This window comes from Heloderma suspectum, chromosome 10 (genome assembly GCF_057233095.1).
Source record: "Heloderma suspectum isolate Gila_16-S chromosome 10, 16-S_ref, whole genome shotgun sequence".
Taxonomy (NCBI): domain Eukaryota; kingdom Metazoa; phylum Chordata; class Lepidosauria; order Squamata; family Helodermatidae; genus Heloderma; species Heloderma suspectum.
This window is the reverse complement of record NC_139467.1, coordinates 2,474,569-2,494,379: the sequence shown is the minus strand read 5'-3', so window position 1 is coordinate 2,494,379 and position 19,811 is coordinate 2,474,569. Positions and strand designations below refer to the sequence as shown.

General features: G+C 51.3%; 1 protein-coding gene across 1 annotated transcript in view; it reads left to right on the top strand.

The window, feature by feature from the left end:
* EXOC3L2 (exocyst complex component 3 like 2) overlaps window positions 1–19,811 on the top strand; it is a 40,692-nt gene that overhangs the window by 18,004 nt on the left and 2,877 nt on the right. The window contains exons 3-11 of the mRNA XM_084814599.1: window positions 1,116–1,758; window positions 4,056–4,170; window positions 6,283–6,393; window positions 7,107–7,207; window positions 11,324–11,434; window positions 13,350–13,485; window positions 14,086–14,208; window positions 14,960–15,115; window positions 16,191–16,312. Of these exons, the coding sequence (XP_084670725.1) occupies window positions 1,116–1,758; window positions 4,056–4,170; window positions 6,283–6,393; window positions 7,107–7,207; window positions 11,324–11,434; window positions 13,350–13,485; window positions 14,086–14,208; window positions 14,960–15,115; window positions 16,191–16,312 (1,618 nt within the window). The remainder of the gene's footprint in view (window positions 1–1,115; window positions 1,759–4,055; window positions 4,171–6,282; window positions 6,394–7,106; window positions 7,208–11,323; window positions 11,435–13,349; window positions 13,486–14,085; window positions 14,209–14,959; window positions 15,116–16,190; window positions 16,313–19,811) is intronic.

Genomic DNA, 19,811 nt, shown 5'->3' with positions numbered 1-19,811 from the left:
GAGATCCGGGTTCTAGTCCCCACTCAGCCATGGAAGCTCACTGGGTGACTTTGGGCCAGTCACAGACTCTCAGCCCAACCCACCTCACAGGGTTGTTGTTGTGAGGATAAAATGGAGAGGAGGAGGATAATGTAAGCCGCCTTGGGTTCCTTGCAAGAGGAAAAAAGGCGGGGTATAAATGCAATAAATAAATAAATAAATATTGTCCATGTGTGGAGTCAACGTGTTATCACCAGATAATAGCATGAAGGACACCAAAGCCCAAAGTTCAGCAATCATTTCAGTTATGTGTATGCAAACATTACTCCCTCTACAGCCATGCCAGGAGCCATGGTAGGGCACTGTCAGTGCTAAGCAGAAACGGACTGAGTACCTCCAGGGATGGAGCCGTTGTTGCCCAAGGAGTTGTTGGTCAGGTTCAGGGCATTGGGCAGGAAGGAGCTGTCCAAAGCCAAGCCATTCACTGGCTGGGTAGGGTGGGGGTGGGAGGACAAAGCCAAGATATGTCCAATGTCAGCAGCTTGCAGGGGGGGATCTGGCAGACAGAAAGGGAAATGGGCAGGCTGGAGGCAAACGCAAAATGAGTATTGGCCAGACAGTCAAGACCAAAACTAAGTTGTTGCCCAGGTAAAGAAACAGCTCTGACCTGGAAGCCTACTCTGGCTTGTGAAGGTTGCCCATCCAGCTTGTGGAGGCTTGTGCTTCTCTGTAGGCCCCACCCTGCCCCCTTACCAAGGTCTGCTCCCCTGGCCTGGAGGCTACACGTGGTTTTGTGTGGAGACTGGGAGAGGAACCCCCTTGTTATTGCCAATCACAGGTCAGAGATAACAAGGCGACTGGGGGAGTGGCAGCGTCACCTGGCTGCCCTGCATCCTCTCCCCTGTGGGAGAAGATATGGGGCAGGTGAAGATGGTTTCTGGTGGCTGCATCAGGGCAATCCAATGAGTTGCCCACAATTGGAGACCGATGAAGAATGCACCACCCCTATGGCCCTCTATTCTGCAGCCCAAGTGACACCTTGCACAGTGCGCCAGCAGGCAACCTGGTTGAACACCAGCCGCAGCCTGTCATCCCCACACATGGATCTCTTTTTCCTCTTGTGCTCCTCCCCACAGTTCTGGAAATCTTGAACCTGATCCAGAAAAGGGATCTGCTGACTGCTGACGAACACATCATTGAGCTGGAGGCGGAGTGCATGCAGGATGGGCAGCAGAGCCCGGGGAGCAGTGAGCTCTGCAAGGACGGGAGCCGCAAGGCCAAGGATGTGGCTTTGCTCTATGAAGCCCTGCAGAAGGAGCTCTGGGCCGTCCTTACCGAGTCCCTGGCAGCCAAGGGCACCTACCTGCCCCTGGAGCTCATGGTACGCGTGATAGAGCAGGAGGAGGACACGGACCGCAAATGGCTTGAGGCCAAGGGGGATGCAGTGGGGGGGCCCGGCCCCCGGCCCCGGGCCATGAAGAAGCAGTGGGCCGAGGCAGTGAACACACTGGTCAACCAGAGGTTGTGCCAGTGCATGGAGGGCAGGGCTGGCCCCATCGCCACACAGATGGACCGGCTGGCCAAGTGTACGGTGGAGGACTTGTGCACCGTGAAGTTCCACTTGCTCCACGCCTATCCAAAGAAGTATGAGGCCTTCAGCGTCTACCTGTGCAGCTACCACAAGGGGTTGGCCCAGCGCTTGGCTGAGGTGGTCCAGAAGAGCCTGACCATCTCGGAGGTTTACTTTGTCTTGGACTGGAACAGCAACATCTACCAAAGGTAAGAGGAGGAGGAGAAGGGCAGGAGGGCTGGGCCACAGGCTGGCTTATGGCACCTCTCCAGCTGGCCCTTGGAGCCACAGCCTTTCTAGACTGCTAACAGTGGCAGCCATGCTTCCTTGTCATGTGATGTGCATGTCCACGCATGGGTGCATGAACTGTTCCATAGGAATCCATGGCAGGTGAGACTGGCTTCTTGGCAGTACCAGGTGCAAAGGAGAGGTAATTGCCCCAGAGGGAGAAAGGCAGGTGATTGGCTGCCTTGGGGGTGGGGGGCTCCCACCTCATGTTCCTGGAGAACAAGGGTCTCTTGGGTCCTCATCCTATATATACGAATAACAACAAAGAGTCTTGTGGCACCTTAAAGACAAACTCCTTTATTATGCATGCCCTGGAGAGCTTTGGCTATTGGGTGGTATAAAAATGCAAATAAATAAATAAATAAATGCCAGAAGAGTCTTTCTTGGTGTTGCTGCAGGAGAGTAACATGGCTATCTCTCTGGAAACTATATACTAATACTGAAGTCATTCTCTAAATGTGGATCCTTAGCTCGCCAAAACAGCACCACCCATGCACAAGATGGAGGTATCAACAAGCTTGGGAGAAACCCTAAGCTTTGCAGAAGTGCAAAGAATATTTAGGGGGGGGGAACTAAGGGAGGGGGCGGAAGCCCCAAGCAGCTCAGTGTGTGGACTGAGCATGCTCACTGGGCATGGAATGCTAGCTCCCTGTTGGGGACGGGGGAACGCAAGAATGGGGGTGAAGGGGAATGGATTGGAGTGCCATGGAAGAGGGCGTGGTTGGCTGGAGCCCTGAACAGGAGCACTCCATACCAGAATGTTTTCTTGCCAGCCCCACCTGTCATCCTTATATTAAGGGCATTCCAGATGTTTGTAGTCTCACAGAATGTAATAGGCACATTTGTACACTTAGACCAGCCTTCCCCAACCTGGCACGCTCCTGGTAGCCCAACACATCTGGAGGGCGCCAGGTTGGGGAAGGCCAACTTAGACAAATCCTACTTGATCAAGGACTGTAAAATGGAGCCAACATTACTCCTAGGAACATTGTCCAAGAATGGACAAATTCCTGGAGAATTCCTGGCTACTAGTCCTGATGGCTACAGGCTACCTCCAGGATCAGAGGCAGTATGCCTGTGTACACCAGTTGCCGGGGAACATGGGTGGGAGCTGCTGTTGTGCTCGTGTCCTGCTTGTGGGCTTTCCATGGGCAGCTGGTTGGCCACTGTGTGAACAGAATGCTGGATGAGATGGACCCTGGGCCTGATCCAGCCTCAGGGCTCTGCTGATATTTTTAGGCTCTCCCCTTTTTTAATGGCAGGGCTCAGTCCAGAAACACATGAAGTCAAAACAGAGGAGCTCTAAGCATGTCTGTGGTGACTCTCTCTCACTATTGCCAAAGGGCGTCCTCTCGCACCCAGGAGCGCTTCCCAGCACCCGGATGTAGGTTCAGCACCTAGCTGTTAACCATCAAATGATGCCCCCAACACATTAGAGCTCCCAGTAAATCCTGGACCCTGGCATTTAGATTGGGGCAGGGCGGGAGGAGACAGTCTGGGACTACCCATTGTGGGCAGTGCCTGCATTTTTAGAGAATTGGGGTGCTGGGGCTGCAGCCTCTCTGGAAGCCACTGCTTCTGATGGGGAAGTATGACCCCTTGATCCCAGAAGGGGGGGGCAGACTGATTATTTCCTCATGGGCAAAGGAAGGACACACTGCGCATGCTCAGGGGCACTGTTATCCCTCCATAGATCTCACAGTGGAAGCACAATATTGAGAAAGAGGTGGTGGGTTTCCCTCCAGTGATCGCTGGCTCTCGCCTTGCTGTGAGGCCTCCACAGCCTCCCTACCTTGCATCCAGAGGGCAAAGCAGGGCACTGGGTTTTCAGCACCATGAAGGGCAGAGACAGACAGATCTGACCATCTGCTTGGAAATTCTTCAGAACATGTCCCGTTAAAACAAAGGGGAGTTGTACAAGCGGATGGCAGTCCTCTGTTTGCAAGTGCCATCCTGCTTCCGCTTGTGCAAGGGAACCTCCTGGTGGCTCCTGTCTCCTGTTCATGAGGGGGATGGTGGTGGTGATGCTGATGGGTGCCGTTTGGGTTTTCTGCCTTAGGCACTGGCCTGGTTGGGACCAACCCTGTTTACGTAGGCTTGTAAGATAGGAGGTTGCAAACCAAACTAGAGGGCGTGCTCAGGGGCTGTTCCATGCTGCTGCTCAGAGCAATTCCTCCACTTCTCACTTTTCTCTTCTCTCTCTGTCTCTGCCATGCAGAGAGGTTCTGGGCCGGGCAGAAATCTCTTCCATGGTCAAGGCTGGGGAGCTGGGCCCGCTGCTCTCCCTTGAGACCCAGTTCGCTTTGGAAGAGGACTGCATCGCAGCAGTGAAGGTAATGGCAAATAGCAGAGGGTGATGCAGAACATCGTTTTGTTTTAATGATGTTATCCTGGTAAGGCTCCAAACAAACAAACAAACAAAACACAAGAACTAATTAAAACATACCATTAAAAATGTGCCGCCAAAAATGCCCGTGTGTATGCCTGTAATTGTTAAAAGCCTCCTTAAACAGAAGTCGCACCTTGCTCTCATATCTGCTGGTTTTTGAGGTCTGCGGCTGAACCCCCCTTGTGGGGGGTTCAGGTGCCTCCCTTGTGAGAGGTGTATCAGTATTCGGCAACAAGAGAAAGGGCTTTTTCAGGAGTGGTGCCTCAGTTACAGGACAAACTCCCTAGAGAAGCACTGTTGGTGCCTTACAATATTTTGGGCACCAGGCAAAATCATTCTTGTTTGCCCAGGCATTTTAATCCGTTGTGTGTTTATTTTTATGGATTTTACTAATTTTCATTATTTTATTTGCGCTATGATTATTTGTACATTGCCCTGGAATCCAAAAAGGATGAAAGGTGGAATACACATGTTTTAAAGAAATAAACATGCTCCAACTGAGAAGAGACGATCAAGATGTGACATGATAGCCATCTTCAGATCTTTGAAAGGTTGTCACTTAGATGATGGAGCAAATCTGCTTTCTCTTGCTTGGTAGGGCCTGAAACACTAGGTCCAAATTACAAGAAAAGGGATTTAGACTAAACATTATGAAAAAATACCTGATGGTGCAGGCTGTTTGACATCGGAACAGACAGCCTTGGAAGGTGGTGGACACTCCATTGTTAGAAGTTTTTAAGCAGAAGCCAGATGGCCACCTCTCAGGAATGTTGTAGCAGTGCGTTTCCTGCTTTGGCAGGGGGGTGGCTAGATGACCTTTGAGGACCCTTCCAGCTTTATGATTCTACATGTAAATGCACACATTTGAACACTGAGGCACTTTGCACAACACAGCCTGCTAATTCATGCAGTGCAGCTGTTGAAGTCTATTTTGAAGAGTTGATAGCATATTTATTTATTTACTTACACTTATTAGGGTTGTATCCAATGTTAGTCCTACACAGATTAACCCACTGAAATGAATGGGAGTTGAGTTAGTCATGAATAACCTAAGTCTCGTTCATTTCAATGGGTCTATTCTACGTAGGACTAACACTGGATACTATCTTTAACTGCCTAACAACCTAGTCGTCTAGGTGACATACAACTGAAGTCTAAAAAACATAATATGAACAATATAAAACACCATAATGAAATACAACAGAGAATCAAACACATGGAGAGCTATAACTTACAACCCTATAGGGTTAAATCTAATATCATCAAATGCTGTGAAAGTAAAGACTAAATTAAACGTAAACATAATACATTTCATCTTTCGCAAAAACACTACAGATGTTTTAGAAAAATATTGAGCTGAAACATATCCATATTTCATGTCAAAAGATCTTTAAAAGCCTTTAAAGTGAAAACGTCCCTCTCTCTTGTTGCTGTTGTCTCCCACTGAAACGTCCCTCTCTCTTGTTGCTATCACCCTCCGTGTGTCAGATGGAGGGGGCACTTGGAGAGGGTCTCGCTTGATTATCTTCGGGCACGGGTAGGTGCGTATGGAAAATACATTCCTTCAGTTGTTGAGGGCCTAAACAGTGCAGGCTTTTATAGGTCTGCCTAATTTTTTCCTCTTCCTTCCCCATCCCTTTCTCCTTGTGTGTCATGTCTTTTTTTAGATTATAAGCCTGTGGGCAGGGACTGTCTTTTTTGCTCATTGATTGTAAGCTGTTCCAGACTTTTTTGGCTGAGGAGCAGGGTAAAAATAAACAAACAATAAAATCTTTCAAGCTGACTTATCTCACAGGACTGCAGTGAGGATAAAACAGGGTGGAGACTATGTACACTGCCCTAAACCTTTAGGAGAAAAGTCATAATAATAATAATTGTAATTGGCGAGTTACAAAGTAGTGTGGGGAGAGTCTCAGAAGCCCCTGCAGCTCCACATTTCTACAGAGAGGTCCCCATAAACCACACTGAGACAAGCCCCGGACTTCTCAAAACAACTTCTCTCCTCCCTTCTCCCATGTGGGTGCACCCACTCGGCTTTTTTGCCACTTGCTCCCAGGCAAAGATCATCGACGACATGCAGCAAGAGCTACAGAAGGAAGAAGAGCGGTGGGCCAAAGAAGGCGAGGGCGACAGCTTCCAGTTCGGCCTGTCCAGCAAAGTCATCATGGTATGTCAGACTCCTGGCCAGTGCATTCTGCTCTCCCAGGGTCCATCTCGCTCGGTAGCATTTACATCGGGGTGCAACGCACACGCAGTGCGCAGTATCTCAGTACGCAGGGATGGGGCAATGTAACCCACTCCTCCCTGCCCGCTGAGATCTGGAGACTGATGCGGGGGGGGGGGCAGGATGGAGATGAAAGCCTCCCCACCCCACAGCAATCTTGGTGGTCATCTTCTTTCCTTGTTGTGCTATGCCACCATGTTTGCTTACATGCCATAGCCATTTTTGACTCATGCTCGGTGTGGTTCAGGAGATACAGTGTCTGAGACTGGGGAGCATAACATGTACATCAGAGAAAGGTGTATTGCAGGGGTGTTGAACCTCTTTCAGCCCAAGGGCTGAATTCCATTTCAGAGAAGTTCTCGCGGGTTCTTAGGAGGACAGGATTTGTCCCCTGGCCCTCAGGTTCATTGCTGTGGCAATGAAAAGGGGACAGCTCATATGTGGCCTTAGGGATCCCAGGGGTTGTCTCTCATCCCTGTCCTCTCTTGCATTTGCCTCCCCTGATTTCTCACACCAGGTCACTTCTCTGTCTTGGGCAGGAATGTTTCCTCTCTTCCCACGCAGAGGCAGGTCTTTTAGGGCTGCCCAGGAGGGACCTCAAGACACCGTCCTGGCCCCGCCCTGTTTTTTTTCATGGTTTTTCTTCCATTTTGCAGGTATTGAAGGTTCATGCAGACAAAGCCCCCCAGATCACAGAAGACTTTGGGAGGAGGATGGCCCACTGTTGCCTGACCAGCCTGGCAGAATTCCTGCAGAGGTATCACTGATAAGGCTGGGCAAGGGGCACCCTGGGACAGCAGAAGTGCCAGCAGTGGGGGCAGTTTAGGGCCACCTGGGGTGTGGAGGTAGCCTTTGGTCCAGATCTGAAGTCAGCCACAAATCCCTGATTCTGCAATATTTCAATCCACATCTGGCGATTTTGACCCAAAGAAAATAATGTTTGATGCAAAGTTTCTGCATGAATTTGACTGTTACAAATGCACATCAGTACAGCTTCAGGGCTTGAGTCTGCAGGTCTTGTTTACTGCAAGCAGCATCTTCAGGGCAAAGAGCAGCCAGGGAGCTGGGGGTGGGGGATTTCAGCGGGAAACTGCTGCTGGGCACTGCGGTGCTGCTGCTAGAAAATAAAAGTGGCCAATTTCATAGAATCATAGAACAGTAGGGTTGGAAGGGGCCTACAAGGCCATCGAGTCCAACCCCCTGCTCAATGCAGGAATCCAAGTCAGAGCATCCCTGACAGATGGCTGTCCAGCCTCGTCTTGAATGCCTCCAGTGTGGGAGAGCCCACCACCTCCCTAGGTCATGGGTTCCATTGTCGTATTGCTCTAACAGTCAGGATGTTTTTCCTGGTGTTCAGCCGGAATCTGGCTTCCTGTCACTTGAGCCCATGATTCCGTGTCCTGCACTCTGGGATGATGGAGAAGAGATCCTGGCCTTCCTGTCTGTGACAACCTTTCAAGTACTTGAAGAGCGTATCATATCTCCCCTCAGTCTTCTCTTCTCAAGGCTAAACATGCCCAGTTCTTTCAGTCTCTCTTCATAGGGCTTTGTTTCCAGTCCCCTGATCATCTTTGTTGCCCTCCTCTGAACCCTCTCCAGTTTGTCTGCATCCTTATTTATTTTTATTTATTTGTTTATTTCTATACCGCCCAATAGCCAAAGCTCCTTCTTCAAGTGTGGTGCCCAGAACTGGACACAGTACTCCAGGTGAGGCCTAACCAGTGCTGAGTAGAAGGGAACTACTACTTCCTGGGATTTGGAAGCTATTAATGCAGCCCAAAAGAGCATTTGCCTTTTTTGCAACCACGTCACATTGTTGGCTCATATTCAGCTTGTGATGGACAACAATTCCAAGATCCTTCTCGCTTGTAGTGTTGTTGAGCCACATATCCCCCATCTTGTAACTGTGCATTTGGTTTCTTTTTCCTAGGTGCACAATTTGGCATTTATCCCTATGAAATGTCATTCTGTTGTTTTCTGCCCAGCGCTCCAGTCTATCCAGATCACTTTGAATTTTGTTTCTGTCTTCCAAAGTATTAGCTATCCTGCCCAATTTTGTGTCATCTGCAAATTTGATCAGCATTCCCTGCACCTCCTCCTCCAAGTCATTAATAAAAATATTGAAGAGCACTGGGCCCAGGACTGAGCCCTGCGGTACCCCACTCGTTACCTCTCCCCAGCTTGAGAAGGTCCCATTGATAAGCACTCTTTGAGTCCGATTCTGTAGCCAACTGTGGATCCACATGATCGTTGTTTCATCTAGCCCACTTTGAGCTAGTTTGCTCATCAGGATATCATGGCATTTTGTCGAAAGCTTTGCTGAAGTCGAGGTATATGATGTCTACAGCATTCCCACGGTCTACAAGGGAGGTGACGTGATCAAAAAATGAGATCAGATTCGTCTGGCAGGACTTGTTCTTGACAAATCCATGTCGGCTTCGAGTCATCACGGCATTGTTGTCAAGGTGCTTCCAGATGGATTGCTTTATCATCTGCTCCAGAATTTTCCCAGGGATTGATGTCAGACTGACTGGTCTGTAGTTCCCAGGTTCCTCCTTTTTACCCTTTTTGAAGATAGGGACAACATTAGCCCTCCTCCAGTCATCTGGCACTTCCCCCGCCCTCCATGATTTCTCAAAGAGAATAGACAGCGGTTCTAAGAGTTCTTCTGCCAGTTCCTTTATTACTCCAGGATGCAGCTCATCTGGCCCTGGAGATTTGAACTCATTCAAATTAATTAGGTGTTCCTTGACCGTATGCCTATCGATCTCAAGCTGCAATCCTGCCCCTTCAGCCTGTACTTCGCCTTTGCCAGGGGGGAATCATAGACCCTCTTTTGGGAGAAGATTGAGTGCACTGTTGAGTGCACTGTTTGAGTGCACTGTTTTAAAAAGTGTGAATGTAACAACACAGCTTTTCCCAACCTGATGCCCCCCCCACCCTGATGTGGACTGTGCTTTGGACTACAACTCCCACATCCCCAGCCAGCATGGGCATTGGCTTGCTGACCGAGGATAATGGGAGGTGTAGTCCAACATATCTGGAAGGCACCAGGTTGGGGAGTGCTGATGCAGTTTGGCCCTGAGACTGAAATTCTAGAGGACCGCCCCCCCCGCAGCAAGTGGAACCCTGGAAAATCACCTCACATGCAATTTGGCCCTGAGACACCCACTGATCAATGTATGCAATCAATAGATTTAATTTGTTTATTAGACTTATTCTGTCTTTTCTCTGAGAAGCTCAAGGCAGCATATGTGGTTCTGCCCCATCCCACAATTTATCCTCACAACAACCCTGTGAGGTAGGTTAGGCTGAGACCACAGTGGGCCATAAGAGAACAAGAGAGACTGGGCCTCCCAGAAGGGGACCTGTGGAGCAGAAAGTCTTGGAAGGCTGAGAGGAGCGAGACAGGAGAGGAAAAGGCTGAAGGTCAGGATGGAGAGTCTTGGTTTCCCACCAGACAGGACCTCAAATAGTCTAAACTGGGGAGATTCCACACAAGAGAAGGCAGGAAACTGTTTCCAACGTCAACACAAAATGGAGCAGGAAGGCAGTGTCATGAGGATGCGGCTCTTTCCTTCAGCCACCGCATCATGACACCATCAAATGGGGGGGGACCCCGCCATTCTTATCACTTGAGTGGCATCCCATGTCTGATACTGTCAGCTATGAATAACCCTTGTTGCAAGTCTTCCTGTGGGAGAAAACACCCAGATGACGTGGGGCGGGGGAGAAGGAGCTGAGCAGGAGTGGCGCGCAATTTCCATTTCAAAAACTGGCTGCCAAGAACAGGATTCCACTCAGTGTATAAATAGCTGCTGTGCCCCCGCTTTGTAAGGAAACACCAGCAAGGTGGAGCCCTAGGACAAAGGCCCTGGTGGAGTCGGGACTCCGGGATGGAGAGTCCAAGCCCAGACAGGGGCTATTTTTAGCTGGCCCACTTCCTGAAGTGTCTGTTGCAGAGAGCTGGGTTGTGTGTGTTGTTGTCTGAATAGATGCTGTGTCCTCTGGGGACACGGAGGCTGTGAAAGCCACAGGAAGACTATAACATTCCGTAACGGGACTACCCCAGTCCCAGCTGGCAGCTTGGAAAGGCCTGGCTTGGTTCCTTGCCCCACAGGAGCCAGAGGAGAGATGAGGCCATGCTGCATGGGTTTGCACGAGGGAGCATGGAGCACGTATGCAGCCCGGCATCATGGCCTGCACGTGTGAGAGAGCCACCCCAGGTCAGGCACTCCAGAAGAAATGTCCTCGCATGATACAGTGCTGTCCAGAGGAGTCAGTTCACACCTTCAGCTTTCAGCCATCAAGGGTTATCGATGCATGTGTGACTGAGCCTGTCATTTGCATCATGTCTTTGGGGAGGGCAGATCAGGAGTAGAACCCATTTCATTAGCTCAGTCAGAGGCAGGATGGGGAAAGGGAGAAGAGGAGAGGATTGTTGCAAGCAAAACATGCAGGAGTGGAGGTGGGGCAAGATTTAAGCCTTGAGCTGGAGGTCAGGGTGTTCCCAGAGCTGGCACTGGGGCATTATCACTGGGGTATGGGTTTTTAAGTTTTATTATGTTGGTATTTGTTTATCATTCCTAGTTTATGATTTTTTGTAAACCTCCTTTGTTGGTTCCAGATAGGTAGTATAGAAATGCAAAAAATAAATAAATCAGGGGTAAGGGGAAGGAGGAAAGTTTCAGGCGATGGTTGCAGGATCACATCACAGGATGTTGTGAGACCATCCAGAGCGGCAGGGGTGATGGGAACAGGTGGGAGGGGGGACAGGTGCCTTTGAGTGGGAGAGGTTTGCACCTGGCAGCTTTTGTCACTGCAGTGCTCTTCTACTTTTTGCCCCCCTCTCCTTTGCCTCTCACCACCTCAGTTTCCAGAGGAAGGCTGAAAGGTTCCATGAGGGGCAAGTGGAGAGCAGCCTAACCATCGACAGCTACATGAGTCGGACTATCATGCTGGTCAACTGCTGCCCGGCCTTCAGGTGAGAGCCCATCACCCCGGCATCTAGCCTCAAATAGCAAAGACAAAGCAGGAGCAAATGGTAATCAGCCCCTTCTCATCATGCCTCCCCACCTGGGACCTTTGCAAACTGTTCTGCCCCCCACCATGCACCTACCCCAGCCTGTCTGTCCTTCAGAACTTGAATTCTGTCTACTTGCACAACAACCTGGGTTTTTAAATCACAAGGGGTTGGATCCAGACCTAGTCATACTTAGAGATGACTCACTGAAATCAATGGGCCTTAGAATCATAGAATAGTAGGGTTGGAAGGGGCCTACAAGGCCATCGAGTCCAACCCCCTGCTCAATGCAGGAAAGTCATCACTTACTTAAGTCCCATTATTTTAGTGGCTCTACTCTACGTATGATGAAATCTGGATCCACCTGAAGATCTCCTTTCTTTTGTGCATTTGAGTCCATTTCAAAAGAAAATTTGGTTGGATATATCACATTGGTAGGTGAAATAGGGACAGACACGCCTACCATCTTGGCCTTCCTAGCCCACAAATTCTGTGTCTGCACAATTCGCTTGCCTCTCTGCCCCTTTTTGCTGTGGGTGTTATCCCCCCTGTTTTGGGGCCTGGTCAAGTCTCTGCCTCCTCTGAGCCCTCTGCCTTTGCTATCCATCCTTCCCATAGCTCCTTGCGCCATGCCTCCCAACTTCCTTCCACCCCACCCCCACCTGATGATCCCTCCATCCTTTAGATCAGAGGTAGGCAACCTTTTTGGGCCCATGGGCACATTTGGCAATTTGAGAAGCTGTCATGGGCACTACCACAAAATAACTACCATGAGAGGTGTGGCTAGTCACAAAGGACTAGTAACCTGCCCAAATGACTGTGTACAAGGCAGAGGTGGGGTCTGAGCCACAAAACACTAAACAATGTCTTTGAATTCACAGTCTTCCGTGCCTTTTTTCCTTTCCCCCCTTTTTCTTGAGGGCTGGGCTCGCTGCATAGGAAAGCATTGGTCTGCACCACCAACTATCTTCATATCCAAAGAATGTCTCTGAGCCCCATCATGTAGCCCAGAACTGGCATTCATGGGAAATGAAGATGGCAGGGCCAGAGGCCCTCACATGCCTTAGAAGCGATCCCAGCTGCCAGCAAGAAAATGTGTTAATTAAAAGAAGTGGGAGGGACAGGGCACCCTGGTGGGTGTCAAGAAAGGTGTCCAGGGGCACATTTGTGCCATGGCCACCACACCGCTTACCCACTTTAGTTTGTCTTAAACCTTGTTCCGCTCTGGAACTCACCTTTAATCGCCTCTGTGGTATGGGATGTAGCTTTTAGGTTTTCACTGTATGCCCATCTTTCTCCTTCCCCCTTTTTTCTCCTCCTCTCCTTGTTTTCCTCAGTCTTTCTCCTCGAACTCCAAACAAAAGATGATGGTGCCAGTGGGCCAACCCAAGTGTGACTGATCCTGCTGTCTGTCTCTTTTGCCCGCTAGCTGGCAAGTCCAAATGGTTTAGGTGATCTACTTCCTGCACTCTCTTCACACTCTTCTTCTCATCATGACAACAGTCCACACCCCCTTCCTCAATTTAGGCCCTGTGTGCTGTTCCCCCTCCCCCAAGCTAAACAGAGCTTTCACCATCCCCAGAGCAGCTGCAGTGTTTGCCAAAGTTCTGTTGCAACACATTCCCTTTCAGAATTAGGGTGTCTGTGAACATTCCATGACATCACAGCTTGTGAGCCTATGGCTGTGGTGGAGGATAGAGCTGGCAGGCCACAAGTGAACAGTGGTGTCAGCAACAGTATTGGCCAGTGCTGATTCCACAGCTATGCTCCCCTCACGGACTTGTGGTGGGAAAGGAGATTGGCTCCTTTGCTGCCTAATCACATTCTGCCTGAAGCACTTTGCATGCAACCTCTTTCACAAGAATCTCTCCTTCAGGGACTATGCTGAGCGCTTGGCAAGGTTTGGTCACCCTGAGAGCGAGGCAGCGAGGCGCCAGGCAAACTCCTCCCTTGACAGAGTGACTCGGCTCTGCAACAGAGTGTTGGCTGACCACCTCTTCCAAAACCTCAAGGTACTGGTTTTGCAGAAGGCTAAGCAGGACTGGCTGCCAGAAGGACACCCATGGGAACAGATCAGCAGGAGAGGAGGAAATCAAACCCCGGCTCTAGCATGGCCCCTGGGGGCAAAGAAGATTAGGGGAAGCCTCTTCTTTCTTTGAACATTTTGCTACAAAATGGCTGCTGGGCAAAAGGGATACTGGGGCGGGGCAAGGAATTTATGTGCCCTTTCAACCTTTTGTTCCAAAATGGCCACTTGCAGCAAGGGATACTGGGAATGCTGGCAAGTGCAGCTTGACCCAAGGGTGGATGGGTGGAAGAAGGAAACGACGGACCTGCCAAAATTCCCCCTTCGCGCATGTAGAAGGTCCCAAGTTCAATCTCCACTTTAAAAAGGATCAGGCAGCAGGAGGTTGAAAAGACCCTGGAGAGCTGCTACAGGGAGATGGTACTATTAAGGGGGTGGGGGGACGGACACAGTAGCTTGCTAAACAGGGCTGGGCAGGTCCCCTGCCTGAAACCCTGGAGAGCCGCATGGTCCTCCTTGGCATAAGGCAGCTCCTGACGGTTCTGATTTCCACATCCCCTCTCTGCTCCCCCCCCCCCCCCGCCAGCCCTACTTTCACAAACTCATGAAAAGGAAATGGCTCAGCAACTCAGAGGCCTTCTCTGCCATCATGGCTGTGCTTACGGAGCATGCCCAGAAGCTGAGCAAGATGAAGCTGGAGCCGTACCAGGTGAGTGCGTGGCCAGGGGGAGGTGGGGGGTCATGTCCCAGGCCGTTCAGGCTGCACGGAGGACCCAGGCAGTTGCTTGGGGTGACAGTGAAGCAGCGCAAGGTCAGAGGGGGCCCCTACCAGCATCTTTGGCGACACCGCAAGGAGTCTTGGCACCCACCCCTTGGACTGCATGGCACAGCCAAAGATGCTTTGCCTGGCATGGCAATCAGTCTTCTGGGCTGCTGTTAATAAAGATACAGGCTGAGGGCCAGCAAACCTGGGGCAGCCGTAGCGGACAATTTGTTGGCTTTGGGGTGCAGACGTTGTGGAAGAGAGATGAAGGGAAGACCCCTTTAAGCATCTTCCACCCCGCTGAAACAACGTGTTTGGCACAGCCTAAAAAGCAAGGAAGCCCCTCCATCCACCCCCACTCATGGTGGCCATTTCCCCCATCTTGGCTCCTGTGACTCAGACAGGAGGCGACTATGCAGGGAGTGAGTGGGTGGGCAAAGCTGTCCCGTCACTTCATGCCAGGGGAGAATCTGCTGGCTGAGCTGCTGCATGCCAGGCTGCTGTGAAAGGTAGGGGAGCCTTGCCTGGCACTGAAGACGAGGCGGTGAGGGGTGGGCAGCCAGCGCCCCCCGCCCCAGCGCCCTCTCCAAAGGCAGCTGCCCTGCATGCCTTCAGCCAGGGCCTCCTCCGTGTGCCAGTTGTCCTGGCTCAGCCCACCTCTGACCTTGCCCTGGTGGATCTCTCTTTGGCCAACCAGATGCTGGTGAAGGACGTGCACCGCCAGGTGCTCATCGAGTACGTCCGCCCCCTGATGCGTGTCCGGATCATCTGCACCTCCTCCAAGATGAGAGCCAAAGTAGCCAGCAGGCTGAGGAGTGAGGCAAAGCAGCTGCAGGAGCTCTTCATCCAGCTGGTGAGAGTGGTGGCTGGGTGTGGTGGGGGCAGAGAGAAAACTGTCTAAACCATCCGCTCCAGGAAGAGGCCGAACAAGGGTGGCCGGATGCTGAGGAGAGCAGTGGAGCATGTGGGCCCTGGAGGAGGGAGGTCCCCCCGCTGAGCCACGCAAGGCTGAGGACGGCTGTACCCTCTGAGATGCCCTTTGCACCCCGTCACCCCAAAGCAAGGCTTTTCTGGGTCATGGTGGTGGAGTTGTACTGACAAAGTCATTCAAGCCAGCTTTCAAGAATAGAAACGGTATTCTGGCTTTGTTCTTAAAATGTGGGATGGATGTAAAATGGTGGCTCGGTAGACTCACCTGAGGCCCCATGGGCCAGATGGAGCCCTGGGTGGGGGATACAAACAGCATCAGATTCTCCACCTGGAGATAACTCATAGACACCACCCAAGATACACGGCAGAGCTGTTTCTCAAAAGTTCAGGAATGATGTAGTTAAGGTGCCAATATACATAGAAGATGCAAGCAAACATGGCATTTGGCTGGCAGATGATGGGGCTGAGGGAAAAGAGGTGCCAATGCCTTGAAATATCTGGGGCTGTCATTGTGGTTTCTGCCTTTTTCCCTTGCCGCCCCCTCCCCTCAGCTCACTCTGGTTTAGAGGCCTGGCTGTGAGAAGCAGCTGCTGAGGGGGCTGCAGGGGAAAAGCTCCAGGCAGAGAAAAGATGCAGCACCTTACTCTGACCACTTTTTCTCTTTAAGTTGCACACCCCAGTTTCACCTCTGATGTAAAGAGACTCCAGTCTGAGAAGGCGCTTGTCTCTTTTGACAGTTCTGGTCTCCTGTTATTAGCCAGACCCTGTTTGGAACTCTGGTTCACCCCCACCCACATCCCCCAGCAGGGAGTTCCATGGGGCGCTTGTGAGGGTTTTTGAAGAGGTCACTTCCTGGCATTTGTTTGCCAGTGCAGCACATCCCCTCTCCTGTCTCCAGTCAGGACAAGCAAGAGGTTATCTATAATTAACTCCTGCCCCTTCTTTAGCCTGCTGCTGTCCCTTCTGTGACTCTGGCCATCTCCCTCCCACCCTCGCAGGAATCCACCTCATCCTGGCTGGACTCGGCTGTGCCACACCTGGCTAGAATTATTGAGCTGGAGGACATGCCTGCCATCCAGATGGAAGTGGGCTTCCTCGTGAGAGAGTTTCCTGATGTGCAGTGAGTGCGGGAACAATGTTGCTTTGGGGAGGGGGGCTTGCGTAATGTGGGGGAGGGGACCCGCCATGCCCGTCTGCATTGACAGAGCATCCCCTTGACGTAGAGGAGATGGAGAGCATCTAATGGGAAGACAAGACAGGCACCAGGGCATGAGAAGAGCCTGGCTGGATCAGGCCAAGGGGTCCGCCTAGTCCAGCATTGCCACAGTGGCCAGCCAGGTGCCTCCAGGAAGCCCACCAGCTGCTGTTGCTCTCCAGAGCAATGGGTGCCTTCATGGCTTCCAAACATGGAAGTTCCAAGTGGCCATCAGGGTCCATAGCCACTGAGAGAGCTCTGCCCCCTCCTCCTCCGCTTCCTCCAGGAATGCATCTAGCCCTGTTTTTAAAGCCACCCAGGCCGGTGGGCCCATCATGCCTTGTGGCAGCAAATTCCATAAGAGTTACATGCTGCACGTGGACAGATGTTCTCCTGTCTCCGGAATCTTGTGCCCATCCGTTTCATTGAGTGGCCCCAGAGTTCTCGCATCCCAAGAGAAGGCCTGGCCAGATCACACCAGGGCTTCCTCTGACCCAAGGGTGGGGAACCTGTAGCTCTCCAGATGCTCTTGGACTCCAACTCCCGTCAGCCCCAGGCAATTCTCAGATATGATGGGAGTTGTATTCCAACAGCATCCAGAGGGCCACAGGTTCCCCACTCCCGCTCTAGTCCAACATCCTGTATCCCACAGTGGCCTAATAGATGACTCTGGGAAACTCAAAAGCAGGGCTTGAAGGGAACAACTGCCTCATGTTATCTGGTACCCAGAGGTAGACTGCCTCTGCCAATGGAAGTTCCATTTACTTGCCATCACTAATAGCCTTTAATAGACCTCTCATCCATATCTGTGGGTTGGTAGGCTGGCCATTGCAGAGACAGTGCTTTCCTTTGAGCTGGGCATCTGATTAAATGACCTCTTGGCCTTCACTATCTTTGAGCCATGGAAAAACTTCTGCTGTGGCCATCTTTCAGCTCAGTTAACTGCCGTGCTTTGTCAACATGGGCTTGTGACGCCACTCTGGGATAGTTTTCTTTGCTCCTTCTTGGCGCGTGTGACCACACTTTTGAGGTTCTGCAGGGCCAAACAACTCTCGTGGCAGCATCCACTGCTCCACCCAGGTTCTTGCCCATCCTTCCTACCTCTGGGCTGATGCAGACTGGTATTGTGCCAGACCAGGCAGTCGTGCTCCCTACTGTGGCCCGTTGCCATGACTGCTGGGAGCCACAATCCTGCTCCATGTAAAACAACAAACAAACCCAAGACCAAAGTTAAATGGAAGCATTAATAAGGTAGGTTTCTCCCATCAGAAGTGGGAAAAGGCTATCAGGTGGGGATGTGCACAACCTGAGGACATGGTGCATGGCCAGCGAGAAAGTTCCTTAGCTCTGTCGCTGGAAGCCTTCAAGCAGAGCCTGGACAGCCACCTGTCTGGGGTGCTTTACACTGCAGGGGTTGGCCTCAATGGCCCTTTCTAACTCCAGGATTCTAAGATTCCAAAAGCAGAGTGCTCCAGTACGGAGCTCCAGACCTTCCTAGGGGCTGCTCCCTGAAGGAAGTGGAAAAGCCAGCAGCTCAGGGCCAAAGTGGGAGCAGCTGCTGCCCCCCTTCCTTTGTGGAGACTGACAGGTTCTTGGCTGGGAATTCCACATCAGATTGGCTAGTGTGGAGTAGGTGGCCCATCTTCTGAGGATGTGAGAAGATATATCAGGAAGTAGGTTTTCAGGATACAAGGAAGCAGGTTTAGGTGGAACTTCCTAAGAGAAAAAGCAGCTCCCCGAGGGAACCAGCTACCTAGGAAAAATTATGGCTTCTCAGAAAGAGCGAGACGAGCTTCTCAAAGTCACAGAAGAGGGCTGGACCCACCAGTTCTCTGATTCTAACGGTGTTGGCTCTAATCTCCATGAAGGATCTCTTGACAGCCTCGGTGTCGATGCAAGCCAAGATCTTTTTGCCTTTTTCGTTTCTCCTGTCCCCATAACAGCATCGCTCCTCTTGCAACTCACATTGCCCACATATATCCTTCCACTCCCATTTGACCCTGAAGTGGAAGCGGAGATAGGCAGATGATGCTCAAGAGAGCCCCTGGGAACACGGCGGGTGTTCTTCTGCTTCCTCCAAGGATGGCCTGGCTGGCAGCAGCAGCAAGTTCTTGGAAGCCAAAAGTGTCACTGCCGCTTTCCCAGAACAAAGGGGAGGCTGGCAAGTTATAAATACCATCCCTTCAACGCTGCCCACACCGCTGCATTCATCTGCCAGCTGACTGCGTCACTCTGGGAGGGCGAAGCCGTGCCTTATCGTATCTCCTGTTTGTTTTCCTTTCCATCTTCCTCTTATTGCATCTTATTGTTTCAGAGGCGACAGATTGCCCGTTAAGTGTGGCTGAGGGACGTTTCCTGTTTTATCTGGACCCTTTTGGACTTGTTGTTTCTTGAAAGAAAAAAAAAAGAAGACATCCAGTAGGAGAAAAACAAGTGGCTGGGCTTCAGGCAGGAAGTGGGCTTGGTAGCAACTGCCTGCTGGACAGCCATTTTGTGCTGGCAGCAGGACAAGAATCATACGGGCTCTGTTGCGGTGCCGTGGGCTCTGGAATCTAATCTAGGGCATTAAGTGCTGTTCTGACAGCTTAGAAGAGAAAAAAGTTTCAGAGTGTAAGAACCTGCACACCAGCTCAGACCACAGGTTCATCTCAACCAGCTCTCTGTCTCCACTCGCCAACTGACAGCCATCGGGAAGCGTGCGAACCTCAGACTCTGTGTGTCCGTTATCCCAGATGAACCTTCAGGCCCTGGCTCCAGAGCATTAAGAGAAAAGGGTCAGAATCCTCACTTTGCCAATCAGCATGCGTTCAAGGTGGCAAAATCCATTTTTAAGCTACCAAGGCAGTGTGAACGTGCCCACGTAGTGAAAGAGTGTTTGGGGCTAAGTGAGCAGTGTTGTGATGTTCAGAACAGGCTCCAAGGCTTCTCTGTCCACTCATGACTCTCCCCTCCTCGCTCCATGGGCCTCTCAGACATACGCTTGCCAGAACATCCGAGTTTCAGACCAATAAAATTGGGCAGAACCTGGAAGCTAAGGGGTGTGCCTTTGGGGGTTGAAAGGGGGCAGCACCAAATGCCAAAGAGGGGGGAAAAGAGGCAAACGTTTCTCTCTCTCTCCGCTCTTCTGCTTCTTCTGAAGGGGCCACAGCTCAGAGGCAGAGCCACATCTTTTGCTTGTGATAGGAAAGGCCCTTCTCTGAGACCTGTGGGAGCTGCTGCCAGTCAGGTCAGACAATCCTTGGCTGGAAGGGCAAATAGCGTGGCCTGGTCTAACGCAGCTTCCTGTGTTCCGGGGGGGGGGGGGGAGGGAGCCTGCTGATTTATCAGTGGAGCCTAGTGGTCCCTCACAGGGACGGGGGACACAGGTATGGGGGACCCATCTGCTCAGGGGAGGACCCGGTCTTTTCCAGGTGCCTCTGGATGG